This window comes from Primulina tabacum, chromosome 1 (genome assembly GCF_025594145.1).
Source record: "Primulina tabacum isolate GXHZ01 chromosome 1, ASM2559414v2, whole genome shotgun sequence".
Taxonomy (NCBI): Eukaryota; Viridiplantae; Streptophyta; class Magnoliopsida; order Lamiales; family Gesneriaceae; genus Primulina; species Primulina tabacum.
The window spans coordinates 30444374-30461074 of record NC_134550.1 but is presented as its reverse complement, the minus strand read 5'-3'; the positions used below and the strand labels follow the sequence as shown (position 1 = coordinate 30461074).

General features: G+C 35.7%; 2 protein-coding genes across 3 annotated transcripts; both read left to right on the top strand.

The window, feature by feature from the left end:
- The first annotated feature begins 3084 nt into the window (after positions 1 to 3084).
- LOC142543587 (uncharacterized) lies at positions 3085 to 5959 on the top strand. The gene is made up of 3 exons (XM_075650945.1): positions 3085 to 3289; positions 3432 to 3526; positions 3646 to 5959. Exons 1-3 carry the CDS (start codon positions 3130 to 3132, stop codon positions 3799 to 3801), a joined length of 411 nt encoding a protein of 136 aa, XP_075507060.1. The 5' UTR covers positions 3085 to 3129; the 3' UTR covers positions 3802 to 5959.
- Positions 5960 to 6694: 735 nt separating this feature from the next.
- On the top strand, positions 6695 to 16325 carry LOC142543580 (uncharacterized). Of its 2 annotated transcripts, none has more exons than XR_012819787.1 (7): positions 6695 to 6819; positions 11513 to 11625; positions 11808 to 11939; positions 12726 to 12794; positions 13184 to 13272; positions 13393 to 13464; positions 13555 to 13620. XR_012819787.1 is itself a non-coding variant. In XM_075650937.1 (7 exons), the coding sequence occupies exons 3-7, from the start codon at positions 13578 to 13580 to the stop codon at positions 16149 to 16151; spliced, it is 477 nt and encodes a 158-aa protein (XP_075507052.1). In that variant the 5' UTR covers positions 13205 to 13272; positions 13393 to 13464; positions 13555 to 13577; the 3' UTR covers positions 16152 to 16325. The 2 variants fall into 2 exon arrangements, 1 of the variants encoding a protein (XP_075507052.1); XM_075650937.1 differs by lacking the exons at positions 6695 to 6819; positions 11513 to 11625; positions 11808 to 11939; positions 12726 to 12794 and adding exons at positions 14176 to 14293; positions 14783 to 14842; positions 14955 to 15065; positions 16041 to 16325 and having other exon boundaries at positions 13205 to 13272; positions 13555 to 13654.
- The last annotated feature ends 376 nt before the right edge of the window (positions 16326 to 16701 follow it).

Below are 16701 nucleotides of genomic sequence, written 5' to 3'. Positions count from 1 at the left end.
AGTCGGCCTTATGGCCACTTGTACATGCATTTGGCTAATGTTTTTATATTTTTATATTACAAGAAATCATTGATAAGGTAGGCTACACGCCACTATATAAATGGGTTGCTTGCATGTGCAGTGACAGACCTGTGAAGTAAGCCTTTAGGCCACCTAAAATATGGCTGGAAAGAGTTCCGGGGAATGGGGAGTTAAGTTTACAAAACCAAACAACAAAGAATGAAGAAATAGCATAGCACAATCACAACACGGTGCAAACAACAGAAGGGCGTGGAAGTTATGTTTTGATATGAGAGTAGGCTTACTAGCCACTTTTGTATATGTCTAGTTATTTATTTTGAGACTTCATGTGATGTAGGCCTTAGGGCCACTGATGTAAATATTCGCTGGTTATAATTCAATAATGAGACTGATTAAATGAAGTAGGCCAGTAGGCCACTTTCATCATTTGGGAGGTATCTGGTTTCATTAGAGACTCGGGTGAGGAAATAATCGTGAGCGGGGAATTTTAAGCCAACCTATGGTTTTGCTTGAAGCTATTGAAGTGAGTTGAGTTAATTGGATTAAGAACGAATAGAAACTCATTCCTAACATCCAATATACAACATCACATACAAACTCATCTTCATTCCACATCCATCACCCAACAACCACAACACCAAACCAACAGTCAACAAATATAAAGCGGAGCCACCGCATGCAAGAACAACAAGTAAAGGTGTATGCGGGAAAGTGGTCCAACTGAAGTGCAATGCATGAAAATGGCTGCTTGGGTAGGGGTAATGTGACCCAAGTGATGTGAAACACACAAAGAAAATATTAGAGTTACCTCTTGGCTACTAATTCATGGTCATATGCACGTTCATTAAACAAGAGAGCCAGTGATCTAGCGATGAATTATACCAACACATGGCTTTAATAAGTTATTTGTCAGTGGGGTGCACAAAACCACTCAACTTCCACATGAACTCGATAATAGAAAAGAAACAAAGGGCAGTGGTGAACCGGGGAACCACAGCAGTTGGGGCGTCAGTCTAGCGAAGAATGAAAACGACAAAATTTTAATGTATTCTGGTTTAGGCAAAGTCACAAACACCATGAAGGCACAATGGTGATCAAAATAACATAGGTTGGCAAGATCGGCGTAGTGAAAGAAACAAGGGACGAAGGTGGAGCTAAGATGGTGACTTGCACAGAAGATGCACTCGCGGAGTTCGAACCAGGGAGGTGCCATGAAGAAGAGCCTGTAGCCGTGATTTGGTTTGGGAAAAAGAAACAAGTGAAGAGGGGTTGTGGTCAGATTTTCAAATCCAGAAATTGAGTGAAGAAAGTGAGGTGCCGGAATATGCAAGATGGAGTAGAAGAAACGACGAGGAAGGAAAGGTGAGCAAGCTCTAAGGGGGGGTAGCTATCTTCCAGTGGCAACAAAGAACAGTAGACAAGAGAGGAAGAAAGAGAAGAAGAAAATGTACTGGAAAGTTTGAGTTTGAATCCGTATTAGGAAATTCCAAGTGGCAGTGAGACTTAAAGTCCAATAGAGAATTGGACTTGGGTGCTTGGCCCACCACTGCGAGCCCATTTCACAGGAAGAACAATTGTGGGCCGCTACAAGCAAATGAGTTGAACCGGGCTTACATACAAGCATTTTCGCCCAATGGGCCAATGCTTGCGGGGGCAATTGTTTGGGCTAAAATATTTAAATTATGACATTCCAATTTAATTATAAGCTCATTTTAATTACAAGCCCAATTAATTGTCTAAACCCAAAAGTTAAATTAAAAGAAAAAAGAAGCCCATTAGTGCATTTAAATAAGCTGATAACATTAGTAAGTGGATGAAGTGGGGAGTTGAGCAGCCAAGAGTTGAAGAAACGGTCTCAAGCGTGAACAAATAGGGAGAATTAAGCACAGGAGACACACAAAACTCTGCTCTGCACAAAAATCTGAAAATACTCTATGCTAAATTGCAATATTCAAGCACTAGGTTTTAAGCGTTCCAGTATATTTCTGGCATTCTAGGTTTTGTCATTTAAGATTTCAGCAACTTTATATGTTTAATTTTTATGTCTTGTAAATTTGTACCGTTTATTAAAAATATAAACAATGTTACGTGTTTTTCTTCAAATTCAAGTAGTTTTCTTCGTCCCCGGCGTCATATTTGCTTAAGAGATTAGAACCGACCGCAGAATTTAGGAGTCGCTTTCGTTTGACAGTTAGAAGTTATATTTTTTTATTGTTTTTACATAAATCGGTGTAATTTTACACTTGACACGCCCGCAAATACCAAATATTGTGCAATAAATTACATATTGAATAAGTTCATCATGATAAAATATAATAATATGATATCTTTTTTGGAATAGTTGAATATAATTGTTGTGTGGGGGCAGACAAGAGAACAGATGTTTAGAAAATGAAAGAATATGAGATATTAGTTCTGCTCTTATTTTAAAATATTTATTTTTAAAAAAATATAATAAACAAGAAAAAGAATAATTTGGCAACATAAAAACTCAAATATCCATTTGTTTGACCCTCTACATCCAACCTATTCTATTCTTCAATAAATAGTTGAAATAAAGTATTCATAACAATAACTAATTTTTTTTTTCAGAAAAAAAGAAAGGAAAAAAACTACACAATTTTAATATTTTTCCTACTTTTAAAACATAATTATTTCAGATCATCTGTCTATCATATGATCTAGTCATTGCATAATTTTGATATTATTTTCTCTCTTTTTCTAAAAAAACTTCTGCTTTATGTTATATTCCTAATTATATATATATATTTTCAATATATTATTTCAATAAATTTATGACACGTCTATATATATACACATATATATTATAATGATATATGTTCTTCCTATTAACATCTTTTTAAGTTAATTTTTTATATATAATTTATCTAATAAAATTTAGTTTAGTAACGTGATTTGTAAATTATGATGTTAATTTAGATTTACATTGTGGGTGAAAATTTTTTTAACAAAATAAAAATCTGTATCTTAATCTTTCTTATTAAGATCACATATTTTATAAAAACAAATTTGAAGATAAATATAAATACAGTTGGGAGTGTGTCGATACGTTCGCCTCGTCTAGACGTTTTAGGAACACAACGGAGAATGCCCACATCAATGGAGGAGGGGGAGACCACCACCATTAACGCCGCCGCTGCCACCACCACCACGAAGAATCGTAGGAAAGAGGTGATCCGATTGGAGAGAGAATCCGTCATTCCGATTCTCAAGCCCAAGCTCATCGTGCACTTGGCTAACCTCATTCGTATGTATTAATTTGTCCTCCTTTTTGTTTTGCACGATTATTGTATTCTCCTCAATCGATTTGATCCATGTTGTGGTGAAAATGCTGTTTTAATTATTGTAATATATGAATTCGAGCGTTTTGTTTCGATAATTGCTTGCAGAACATAATTCTGATCGTGCCGAGTTTTTTAAACTCTGCAAGAGAGTTGAATACACAATTCGAGCTTGGTATCTCTTACAGTTCGAGGATCTTATGGTGATTTCCTACAAACTTCTTTATTTTTAGCTGCTGATGATACGGACATTGTCATACTTTTCTTCTTCTTCTGTGTTACGTTCAATAGTTTTTTTTATGTGCTTATTGATTGTTTACAGCAACTCTACTCCCTCTTTGATCCTTTACACGGTTCGAAAAAATTGGAGCAGCAGAACTTAGCTAAGGATGAAGTCGACATTCTTGAACAGAATTTTTTGACCTATTTATTCCAGGTAATGTGGCATCATGCCAACGGATATGAGGCTCATTTCTGATTCTGAAAGTGAGAAACTTTGTCATCATGGTCATATGTAAGATTCCACAGAAAAAAATCCTTAATGTTAAGTATATCTGCCTCTGATTTTGCTCTATTACTTTCTAGTTAGGAGTTTCCTTTATGTTAGGACCAACTTTATACTCTCATGCCAAGTCTGCCTACCCTTGGGTTGGAGGGGGGATGGGAGAGGAGAAGCAAATCCATGTAAACAAGTAAAGAAATAAGAACAAGATCAAATAACAATCATCTAATTAATCAAACAGATTGTTGATCAACTTATCCATCTTTATCATGGATGCAACTCCAAAACTTATTCCTATAGATTTTCAACACATTGCCTCAAGCTAAACCATGTATGTTGATCATTCACGGCTTGCCAATTAGCTCTATAAAGCTTTAGTTTGGTAAACCTTTTGCATGGTTGGAACATAATTCATCCACACAACGTCACTTTCTATCCTTTTTTTTATTCGAAAATGATGTATTGTTTATCAATCTTGTTAAATGATTTGCTTATGTGTATTGACATTAGTTATCCTAGCCAGCGTGTAGTTAGCTTGTTTGGCATAGGTTACTTGGTGCTAGTATATAAGGACATTGTCTTCTTGTATTTTAGATTTCATTTTTCTGAAATTACAGAGCTTGATTTCTCCTTCAATATCAAATCCTCTTTGCTAATATGGTATCAGATAAACATAAACTTTGAATTTTTTTCGTCGTCGTTATGGCAAGAGCCACACAAGACTCTTTTCAGCTTATACACATTGACATATGGGCTCCTTTTACTCCAATATCAGTTGAGGGCTATAAATATTTTTTGACGATCATTGATGCTCATTCTAGATATACGTGGGTATATATGTTAAGGTCTAAGTCTGAAGTATCTATTGTATTTCCAGATTTTTGTAGGCTAGTTCGGACTCAATTTTGGGATTCAAATTCAATCTGTCCGAAGTGACAATACCCCTGATCTAAAATTTATTGATATCTTTAGACGTGAGGGAATTATTCACTATCATTCTAGTGTGGAGAGGCCTCAACAAAACTCCATGGTTAAGCGAAAACACAATATATATTAAATGTGGCTCGAGCTCTCTTCTTTCAATCACATCCACTCTTGTCTATTGGAGTGATTGGGTGTTGACGGATGTTTATTTGATTAATCGTACACCGTCACCTCTTCTTTCTCACAAAACACCTTTTGAGCTACTACATCATAAAAATCTGCATTATTCACTTAAAGTCCTTTGTGTATTTATCTTATGCTTCCACACTCGTGGCCTCTCACATCAAGTTCTCTCCTCAAGCCATCAAGTGCGTTTTTATTAGATATCCTCCAGGATATAAAAGGTGTATTGTTGATTTGCTAGAATCAAGATGATTGATTTAATGGAATCAATTAGGATAATATTTGATTTTAAGTTTAATAAGTTAAGATATTCTCCCAGACTTATTGGGATTTTATTTAGATATGATTTTGTGGTGTTTTCCTATTTAAGTGTACTCTGCACTAGCTTTGAATATGAAACATTAAACAGAATAATGTTTTCTTTTATTCTTCTTGTCATGCTTTTATATCGGTTATGAACTTCAAAGCAGCCATGGTTGGCGTCGTTCTGCTTCTTCTGCGACAAGCTGCGGTGCGGTGGCAGCACATTGGAGGGCGGATCTCAAACTCTTTCAAACATTGCCCTCTCTGATACAACCTCCCTTCAAATAACGATTCACAGATTGAATGGGAGAAATTATCTTGAATGGGCACAATCTGTCCGTCTTATAATCAATGGAAAAGACAAATTGGGTTATTGGAATAGAGAGGTGAAACCTCCACCCTCGACTGATGCCAAATATAAAAAACGGTGATCTGAAAATTCTTTGGTCATTGCATGGTTGATCAACTCAATGGAACACTCCATCGGAAAACCGTTTATGTTTTTTCCGTCACCCTGAGAATTGTGAGAGGTTGTTCGAGATACCTACTCTGATCAGGAAAATTACTCTCAACTATACGAGCTTGACACTCGTATGTAGAGGATGCAACAAGGATCTCGTGATGTTAGTACATATTACGATGAGTTGATGATTATTTGGCAAGAGTTGGTTTTCTTTGAAGTGGAGGAATGGGAAATTAGCAAGTAAAACGCTCAATATGAAAAGAGAAGGAAAGAGTCGTGTGTTCGTGTTTCTTGTTGGTCTGGATAAAGAATTTGACGAGGTTCGCGGCCGCATACTTGGCTGCAACCCTCTTCCAGACATTCACGAGGTTTTCTCTGAAATGTGTAGGGAAGAGGCTCGACGCCATGTGATGCTATCAAAGTCTATTTGTTTTCCGATAGTTATAGAAAGAAAGTTCTTCCATGGTTAATAAGAACAATAACCTTGATGATGACCAAAAGGGTGGAAAATCAAAACCCAAGGAAGCCAGGTAGCAACACCAACAGGGCTGGTAGTCGCGCCTTTCAAACAAGCAGTATCTACTCTGGATTGCAACCATCTTCTTCCTTTGTGTCACAAAGGATCAATTTTAAACTCATTTGAATCCCTCCAATCCTTAGTGTTCACTAACCCGAACATGTACTTCTTCTGTGCAAATGTTGTAACTTCGATTCGTAATACCTCGTGGATTCTGGATTCTGGTGCTACAGATAATATGACGGATTCGTCACAATTTTGTTTCCTCCTAAATTCCTTGGTCCAGGATCAAAAAGTTAAAATTGCTGATAGTTTTTTTCTCCTGTTGATGGTAAATGAACCATTATTGTCTCTGCTTCTTTGGCACTTAAAACGTGTTGCATGTTCCTTTCATATCTTATAATTTACTGTTTGTAAGTAAATTAACTACTGATCTTAGTTTTTGGGTAATTTTATTGTCTTCTCATTGTAAATTTCAGTATTTAGCTTGGGGAGGATGATTGGAAATGATAGATACGATGGTGGACTCTACCTTTTCGATGCTCAATCTCTATTTGGACGATTCGATGAAAAGACTTGCTTCAATTCTATTTCGACGTCTATTGTCAGTGATATCATGTTATGTCATAGTCGGTTATGCCATTCTAATTTTACGTAGTTGCAAAACTTGTTCCCTATGCTTTTTATGAATAAAAATCTTCCTCATTTGCATTGTGAAGCGTGTGAACTAGCAAAGCATCATCGCGCTATTTTTCCACCTCAATCATACAAAAAATCAGCACCTTTTACCATGATTCATAGCGATGGTTGGGGCCCATGCAAAGTTAAAACATTGCCTGACAAACGATGGTTTATCACATTCATCGATGATAATTATAGAATGACTAGGGTGTTTCTTTTAAAAGATAAATTTGATGTGCCCATGTCTTCAAAAAATTTTACACCATGACTCACACTGAATTTCATAATAGGGTAAAAATATTCGAAGTGATAATGGAAAGGAATATATCAATCATTTACGGAGGTTTTTTTTTTGTGGAACAGGGAATTGTACATCAAAGTATTTGTCCAAATACTCCTCAACAAAATTGATTCACTGAACGGAAAAATAAGCATCTCTTTGAAGTTGCTCGAGCTATTAGTTTTCAAACTAAAGTTCCAATGTTTCCCTAATACTCATTTACTTCTTGATATTCCCCTTAGAGTGTTTGGAAGTCTTTTCTTCGTCCATAACCATAATCCTAGCATCTCGAAACTCGACCCCAAAGCTCACTAGGGCATTTTGTTGGTTACCATGCGAACCAAAATGGATACAAATGTTTTGATCCTATCTCCAAAAAACTGTTTGTCTCAAACCTCAATGGAAGTTTCGTTTTTTGAATGTCAATCATACCACAACTCTCATCTTGAGGGGGAGTATAGCGGTATAGATGACAGTTTAACTAATTGAAATTTAACAATTGAATTTGGGGATAAAGCTTCTTCTGTCCAGCATGTAGTTAAACATGATTTAACTCTAACTGACACTACGGAGGTAGATAAGAAGCAGTTCAAGGGTCTTGTTTATACTCAGACAGAAAATGCAAAGAATCGAGGAGATCATATCCCACTACAAATCTGCGAATCAACTCTAAGGCTTGATCAGGTAACTCACGCTCCCAACATAACTCCCTCAAGTGATATTGATCCTCCAATTGCTCAAAGAAAGGGTATCTGGTCATGCACGAAACATCTTCTTTCTAATTTTGTGTCTTATAAAAACTTATCACACTCCTATTACTTCTTTGTTTCTAAGTTGGATATTTTTAGTATTTCAAACAATGTACATGAGGCACTACAAATACCAGAGTGGAAAGAAGCGATTTCCGAGTTGAGAGCTTTGGAGAAGAACTCTACATGGGAGAAGGTTGATCTACCCAATGATAGATCTGTTATGGGATGTACGTGGGTCTTTATTACAAAATACAATTATGATGGATCTTTTCAACGGTATAAAGCTCGCTTGGTTGCTTAAGGTTTCACCCAAACATATGGCGTTGTCTACTCTGAAACCTTTTCTCAAGTAGCTAAACTTAACACCATTCGAGTAATTCTTTCCGTTGCAATGACTCTTGATTGGCCATTAAATCAATTGGATGTGAAAAATGCTTTTCTAAATGGTTCAGAGGAAGAAGTCTATATGGAATCTCCACCTAGATTTACTGATAAATTTGATCGATATTATGCAAGTTAAAGAAATCATTATACAGACTAAAACAATCTCTTATGGCATGGTTTGAAAGGTTCGCAAGATTTTTCGAAGGACTAGGTTATCATCAAGAACAATTTGACCATACGGTCTTCACAAAAAGGTCATATGCGGACAATATTCCATACTGATTGTTTATTCTGATGGCATAGTTTTAATAGGGTATGACATAGAAGAGGTTAGCAGATTGAAAGAAAAAGCCAAGGAGTTTGAGATTAAATATTTGGGGCAGCTGAAATACTTTCTTGGAATGGAGATGACCAGGTCCAAGAAAGGGATTATAAAATATATTCTGGACCTCTTGAAAGAAACTGAGATGATTGGATGGAAACCTTCTGATACTCCTGTTGAGATGAACGCAAAGCTAAGTGATATCAAGAATGGAGTTGTCTCCGGGTGATAAGAAAGGTGGATTGGTGGTCAAGAATTATGAAACTAAGGATTTTATTGATTGTGTGGCTTCACTTGACCTTTTGGATTTTCGCTTTATTGGGTGCTTTTATACATGGAGTAGCCCGAAGGTTTGTAGTAAACTCGATCGTGTTCTTGTTAATCATTGCTGGAATTCTTCGAAACTTGATGGACTTGCTGAATTTGTGGTATTTCATGAAAATATTTTCCCATTCAAAGATGCTTCCCCTTCTTCCATTGAGTCATCAGCTTTCTTTTCTGAGCAAGTTTTAACTGCTCATGTTCTTCCTTCTTTTCTTGCAAATAATCCTTCCTCACAGTATACTTCAAGTTCTCAAACTCCTATTATTCAGCCTGCACACCTCTGTGATTATGAATGTCACAGATTCTTCATAGTCTTCAACTGCACTTCCCTTAAGTTCTGGCCTGACTCTTCCAAACTTTTGTGCTTTATACCATGCCTTCGTAACAGCATTTCCTCTGTCATTGAACCTGAGCACTTTTCTCAAGCCATTCTTCTTGAATGGAGACACGCCATGACTGCAAATTTGAAGGCTTTAGAAGAAAATGAGACTTGGTCTATTGTTTTTTTACCTCCTGGAAAAACAGTTGTTGGCTGTCGTTGGGTTTATAAGGAAAGGTTTGCGGCTGATGGTTCTTTAGAACGCTACAAAGCAAGGTTGGTGGCAAAGGGTTACACACAACATGAAGGTATCAAGTATTTTGAGACCTTTTCCTCCCTGTTGCGAAACTCACTTCAGTTAAATGTTTGCTTGCTAATGCTTTCCCTCACGGGTGATTTGTTGGAGGAAGTTTATATGTCTCTACATCAAAGGTAGTGCAGAGTGAGGGTGATTTTACCACAAAATGCTGTGTAAATTACACAAATCTCTCTATGGACTTAAACAAGCATTTCGTCAATGGTTTGCCAAATTTTCTTCCGCTTTGCTGAGTATTGGTTTTATACCATCACATGCTGATAATTCGTTGTTTGCTCGATCACAAGGACACACTTTTATAGCTTTACTAGTATATGTTGATGACATTGTAATAGCTACAAAAATGAAAAGGAAGCGTCCGATTTGAAGATTTTTCTTGACACTAAATTTCGTTTGGAAGACTTGGGAGAGTTGAAATACTTCTTGGGGATAGAAGTGGCTTGCTCAAAGCATGATATATCAATTTGTCAAAGATCCAGAGTGCTTACTGAAGCAGGGTTGCTAGGTTGTAAGCCTCGTAGCACCCCAACGGATGATAAATATCAAACTTACTCAAGAGGATGGAGATTTATTTACGGATCCTTCTTTGCATCGAAGGTTGATTGGACAATTGTTTTACCTCACTATTACATGGCCTGACTTGTCATACGTGGTTAGTAGATTGAGTCAATATGTTTCGAGTCCACGAGTTCCTCACGTGGAGGCAGCAATCAATGAGCTCAAGTATATCAAATGGACAGCAGGTCAAGGATTGCATACAAATCCACAGCAAATCTTAAACTCTGATATTATTTCTCTGCTTAGACCTTGGAATCACCTGTGATGGACCAGCAGTTATGTTTTGTGATAGTCAAGCTGTGATACACATCGCCTCTAATTCTGTGTTTCATGAGCAAGCAAAGCATATAGACATTGATTGTCACATTGTACGAGAGAAAGCCCAGGCAGGAATTGTGAAATTGATGCATGTTTCGTCGACCTTGCAGCTGCAGGTTTATTTACTAAACCTCTGTCGGCGTCTCGGTTCCAAATGCTTTTATCCAAGATGGGACTGCACAATATCCACTCTTCATCTTGAGGAGTGTTAAATATAATAGAGGGAGTTACCTACGTGTATTGACGTTAATTAGCCTAGCCAGCGTGTAGTTAGCTTGTTTGCCATAGCTTACTTGGTCCTAGTATAAGGACGCCGTCTTCTTCATTTGTATTTTAGATTTCATTTTTTTCTGAAATTACAGAGATTGATTTCTCCTTCAATGTCGAATCCTCTTTGTTAACAAATCTCTATTGTTTAGATTTGCTGCATTGATTGGATTGTGAGCGACACTTATTTTTTCCTTGTTATCACAATACGTCATCGGATCATCCGACGTTGCTTTCAAATTCTTCCGATAGTCTTTCTGACCAGGTATCATCCTCGTGCAATTAAAATTTGGGGCCACTCCTTTGCAACAACTGATTGTCTATCGCTATTCTAAGTTGTCTTACATATGTTCAGTACTACAGTTACCTAAAGCTGCTCGTCTGACAAATACAATTCCGTCCAAGCCTGCATCTATTTAAATTTTTTATGTTTCTTTCATGATTTTCTTATAAAGAAATTTTTTCCTTGGAGTGCATTTAAGATATCTAAGGATTCTATGAATAGCATCTCGCTCAGTGTAGTTGCCATTTCAGCAAGTTCGGGAATGTATTCTTGTAAGCTACTAACCACATTATCTGAGAGTTACTATTCATGATTTTGACCTAATTATTTGTAGTCATCTCATTTACGATCTGCATGCAGTTGGTCCCATGAAAATATAAAGTATGATATGTGAAAAATTAGTTTCAAGTTATTTACTTTGTTTCTGCTTTATAATGAATTTTTTTATGCTCTCAACATCCTAATATTGTACTTGTACTCGTTTCCTGTGTAGTATATAATCTTCAGACGTGGGATTGGCATTGATAAGACCACTGATTTTTTTTTTATGGAGAAAGTGGATGTGATCATTGGACGTTTCTGGTCATGGATTTTGAGGAAAACCAGGTGATTTACTTATTGATAGTAGCATTACTAGGGCATTGATACAAGTACATGTAAAAGGCAGGTTATCTGTTTAGGGCTCTATTTGGCACTTTTGTCTTCCCTTTTGCTTACAAAGTATATTTGCTTCATCCTACAATGTTTATATACACTGAACTTTTAGCGATCATTATTTTGTAATATAGGTTAGAGAAGGTATTGCGGAAGAGATCAATCTCACGCCATATAAAGGATCCAAAAAAGGATGAAGAAGTTACCTCTGGGGCTGGAAATGAATTAGAAGTTGAACGCATTCGTCTCGAGAACATGGAAACCAGGTTTGAAATTTTGTGGTTTTATTCATAGTTCTTGTGGTCTTTTACATTTTTTCTCTTTTTCCTTCAGTTATTTTCTCTGTACTCTCATCTAACTAATAAAATCTTTTTCTTTAAATGCTATTCATTCAATAGAACGAAACTCAATTATGGAAATGGTTGCACGTGTGTAAGTTTTAAAATTGGGTATGAATTTGTATTCCATTCTAATAATGTTTCTTTTATGTCCTCGTGCCTTCCTTACAAGTATGAAGGCTTCCTGTTTTTTCTCTTACTCGAGGGACTATTTTTACGACCTGAGTTGTTCCTCACCCCACCCCCCCCCCCCCCCCCCCCACCCCCTCAACCCAAAATAACATAACCTTCCACCTTATATTTAGAAACATAATTTTTCTTCAATTTTTCAAGTCCATTTCATATGTTAACTCACCTTTTTAAGACAAGAATAATTGCTCAACCTTGTTTTCCATTCTCTGCATTTCTCCACCATCTTAATGCAATTTTCAGTATACAATGTCAAATAGTTTACAACCAAATCAACTTTGTAAAATTAGTATACGAACACCATCTTTTAAAATATATTCTGTCGAATTTTTTAATAATTTTGATATGGGAAAATTCAAGCTGATAACTGAAAATAGCTTAATATTCATTTGCTTTTACATATTTAGAATATTCATGAACATAGAGTTGAGTAACCTAAAACTGTCAATTGCAGCATGTTATAAATTTATATTATTTGTATATTGACAAGATTATCTTGTTAATTGTTTTTATTGTGTGGTTTAGTATTCGGAATTTTCTAAGCAAAATTACAATTCAAGAACCCACTTTTGATAGGATCATTGTTGTCTACAGGTAATATCTGATATCTTGTTAATGCATACGATTTACATTTCTTTTGCAACTTTTCCTTGTAATTTTTCGTGTTCACATATATAGTTGGTTTTTATTTAATGTTTCCGTTATATTATTTTTATGTTTCAAAGACTCTGAAAGCCTCGTCAGCAATCACCGTTATGAAAGTTCTCTAGATGAGTGCATCAGTTTATAAGATCATCACCTGAAACTTATGGAAAACCGATTTGACGTGTTTCTTCTTGAGGTTTTTTATTTGGTTTTACCCAATGTATTGTGCTTACCTACTGCTTACACTAATCTGAGGATCTTGGGTTTGTATGAACAATAATTGTTTATCCTTTGTTATAAGTTAGGATGAAGGTTAATGGAAATTAGTTGTTGTGTAGGAGAGCTACTTCTTTGACAAAGCCAGAACGAGGCATATTTGTGAAGCATTTCAAAAACATCCCTAGTGGCTGATATGGAAATCGTTCTTGTGAGCTATATTTTATCCTTGTACTTAGCTCATTTCCATTTTGTACTATTGTGTCTTCTACCATCATATTTGAATTGCAAATGCGCTAATCAATTTCAAACTTCTGTTCTCCTTTGACAGCCAGAGAAAAAAAATCCGAGTTTAACCCTGATGGACTGGGTTAAATTTATTGTATCGGCTGTGGTTGGACTGGTTAGATACCTCGTCGCATTAATAATCATTAGTTGAATTATCCTAACAATGTTAATGTTTTTTAAATGCACGTTTCATGGACTCTTCCAGGTTGCTGTAGCGGTTCTATTGAAATGCCCAAAGCTGACCTCTGGGTCATTTTTGCTATCCTTTCCACGCTGATTGGTTATTGTGCAAAGATATACTTCACGTATGTCTTCCTTTCATTAGATTTGGGTACTTTTCCATGTATATTATTCAGTTGAAAATACTAAAAATCTGCAATCAGGGCTGCAAAAAAAAATTGTTTACTGTCGTCAATCCCTTCAAGAGGAACAATATGTTATTTGTAAACCATGAATATAAATATCCACCATGGGTATCCCTTAATGGCCATTTCTGGAACTTCAGGTTAAAATAGGTTCTCCATGTCCAGTGGAATTTTATGGATGCCATTTCGAGATAACTTCTTGCTTGCTAGTACTTGCCCATGTTGCGAACTGAACCACACCCTACTCTAAAAGTTGACTGAGAATTAGAAAGGGCCAACCATTTCCGTATCATGAGGCAGCTTAAAATGATCTTAAATTCTTAATTCATCATCCTTTTCATCCACGATATGAATTGTCTGATTATTTGATATTTCTAGGATTGCATCAATATTTATTGCTCTCCGTTGCTTTTTATTGTTAATTCTAAGTTTCTAAATAATGTTTGTTTAACCACCTTTAGGTTTCAGCAGAATATGGCTACATATCAGAACCTAATCACGCAGTCGATGTATGACAAACAACTGGATAGTGGGAAGGGCACTCTTCTCCATTTGTGCGATGATGTTATTCAACAAGAAGTAAGTTGTAAGAATGCTCTTTCTTAAAAAAAATTTATAGCCGTCTTATCTTGGATAATTTTTTCTTTTTTTTTTTTCCCAAAAAAGATCAATCCGACTATAATATTATGGCGGAATTGTTCCATAGATTAAACAAATTTCCAAACTCAATATATAATGTACAACTCCCGGGATTAACATTAGCGTATGTTCATCGTCAAGTAATTATCACAAACAAGTGTCTGTCAACATCATATTGTTTCGTCACTCTGTTATTGTGAGACTAGCAAGGGTTTAAGAAATTTATTCACTCTTCCAATGGACATGTACAAACTTGCTTGGAAGGATATAGGGAGTCTCGGTTTGTACAGGCGGCTCGTTTGGTTTTTTATATATTTGTTTTCCATATTCGTTCGTGAGTTTCGAATATGCAAAAATCCAAGTTTCTTCATGTCATATGCTGCTGTTTAGATGCTTCCTGCTTGTAAACTCCATGTTGCAAATGTGCAGGTAAAGGAGGTCATTATTTCATTCTTCATACTAATGGAGCAAGGAAAGGCTACATTAGAGGTGCGCAGAGCTGGTCGTATGGACATCATGATGTTTATGTACTTGTTTGATTTCGAGTTTGAAATGCTTAGAACTACAAGTACTGACATGTCATTTTTATTACACAAAAAAGGATCTTGACCGGCAATGTGAGGAGCTGATACAAGATGAATTTGGTGAAGAATGTAATTTTGATGTTGATGATGCGGTCCACAAATTGGAGAAATTGGGCATTGTTTGTCAGGTGAGATTCTTTTCCATCTGTTTTGTGGGGGAGTCTAGGGGACCCTGGATACAAATTTAGGTTGAAATTGAATTTTAAAAATAACACAGAAAAGCCTTCGAGCTGTGTCTCCTATGTTGCGGATGTGACCGTTTTGCCCAGGCATTGGTTGGCAACTATTCTCGCGCACAGCCACTGTCTGCCACTACACAAACCATTTAGTTTCCTGCTGTTTGAAATAGCGTCATTTTTCGGGGGCTTGGCTCAAGGGATAGAATCGTGCATAAGACATGTTGAAGGGCTTGATATATTGATTGATTTTGATTGTGATCAAGTTTTATGTTTTTTCATTTAACTTGACCATAATTTTGTAACAGTGTTGAAAACTGTTTTCATGAGGTAAAAATAGTCATTAGAGTTTTGTGAGTACAGAAAGAAAAGTACGGACGCTGAATTCTGGTGGAAGGGAGAAAATGAGAAAGATCGAATGGACTGGACCCTTTCGAATTGAAAATGATACATGCAATGGCAGATGTCACTTGTACAGTGAGTGGCGGTGGCTGTAGATGGGGAAAGGAGAAAATTAGAGAGAGGTTAAGGGGTTGATAATTTAAAAGGTTGATTTTTTAAGTTTAATTTTGAATCTGGTATTGTTGCCAGCCAGGTTCCAAATATATAAAAATAAAAGGAAGAAAGATACAGAAAATGAATAATAAGAGAGAGGGTGGGAGTTGCAGAGACTCGTTGATTTTTTTATAATTTAGTATCTACATTTTCTGTGAGATGAAACTGTAATGTTGAATAACTCTTCCATGATGATGATGGCTTCCTCAGGGTTTAACCACAGTTCTGAGTAAAGCATTTTTTACGCCTTCCTTGCTTTGATTTTTTAGGGTGGTTTTGGCATGATATCAGATGTTGAAGATATGAAAAGTTCAAGTCAGTCTTGCTTATTTTAAAATAATAACGGAAGTGATTTTGTGTATTAATTTTTAGGATACAATTGGAAGGTATTACTGTGTTGGCCTAAAGCGTGCCAATGAAATTATCGGTACTACGACTGAAGAACTTGTGCTGAAAGCTAAACAGAGTTCTGGTAATGCGTGATCCTGCATTGGATTGTTTTCTGCCCAACCACCCTTGGATGTGAGGGGATTTGTGTATATTTTTTTCCTTTGTTCGTTAATTATGTTTCGATTTGAGGATATGATGAGTTTATTTTATATTAGTTTAAATTGTTTTTGTAAATCAAGTAGAAGTTTTGTTTGTTCCATTCATTTTCGTTCATTATTACTTTACATAATTCTAGTAACTTGTATTAAACACGTGTGATATATGTAAATATCAATTATGTAATAAAAATTTAAAATTTAATTTTTTTTAAAAATAGTTTGAATCTTTTGTTATTTATCTTAGTTTAATTTTATTTAGTTAAGAAGTTATATAACTTACTATCAAAATTGTTTCTCAGAGGTTAATTTTATATTATATAATAAATTATAATGAACATAATATATTGAACGAAATGAACTGAAATAAATTATATATATATATATAAACATTATGTATAAGACATAATAATATAAAAATCAGTCATGTTATGGATGTATCAATGTTTAAATCATAATTTACATAACTCAAACACACTACAAATAAT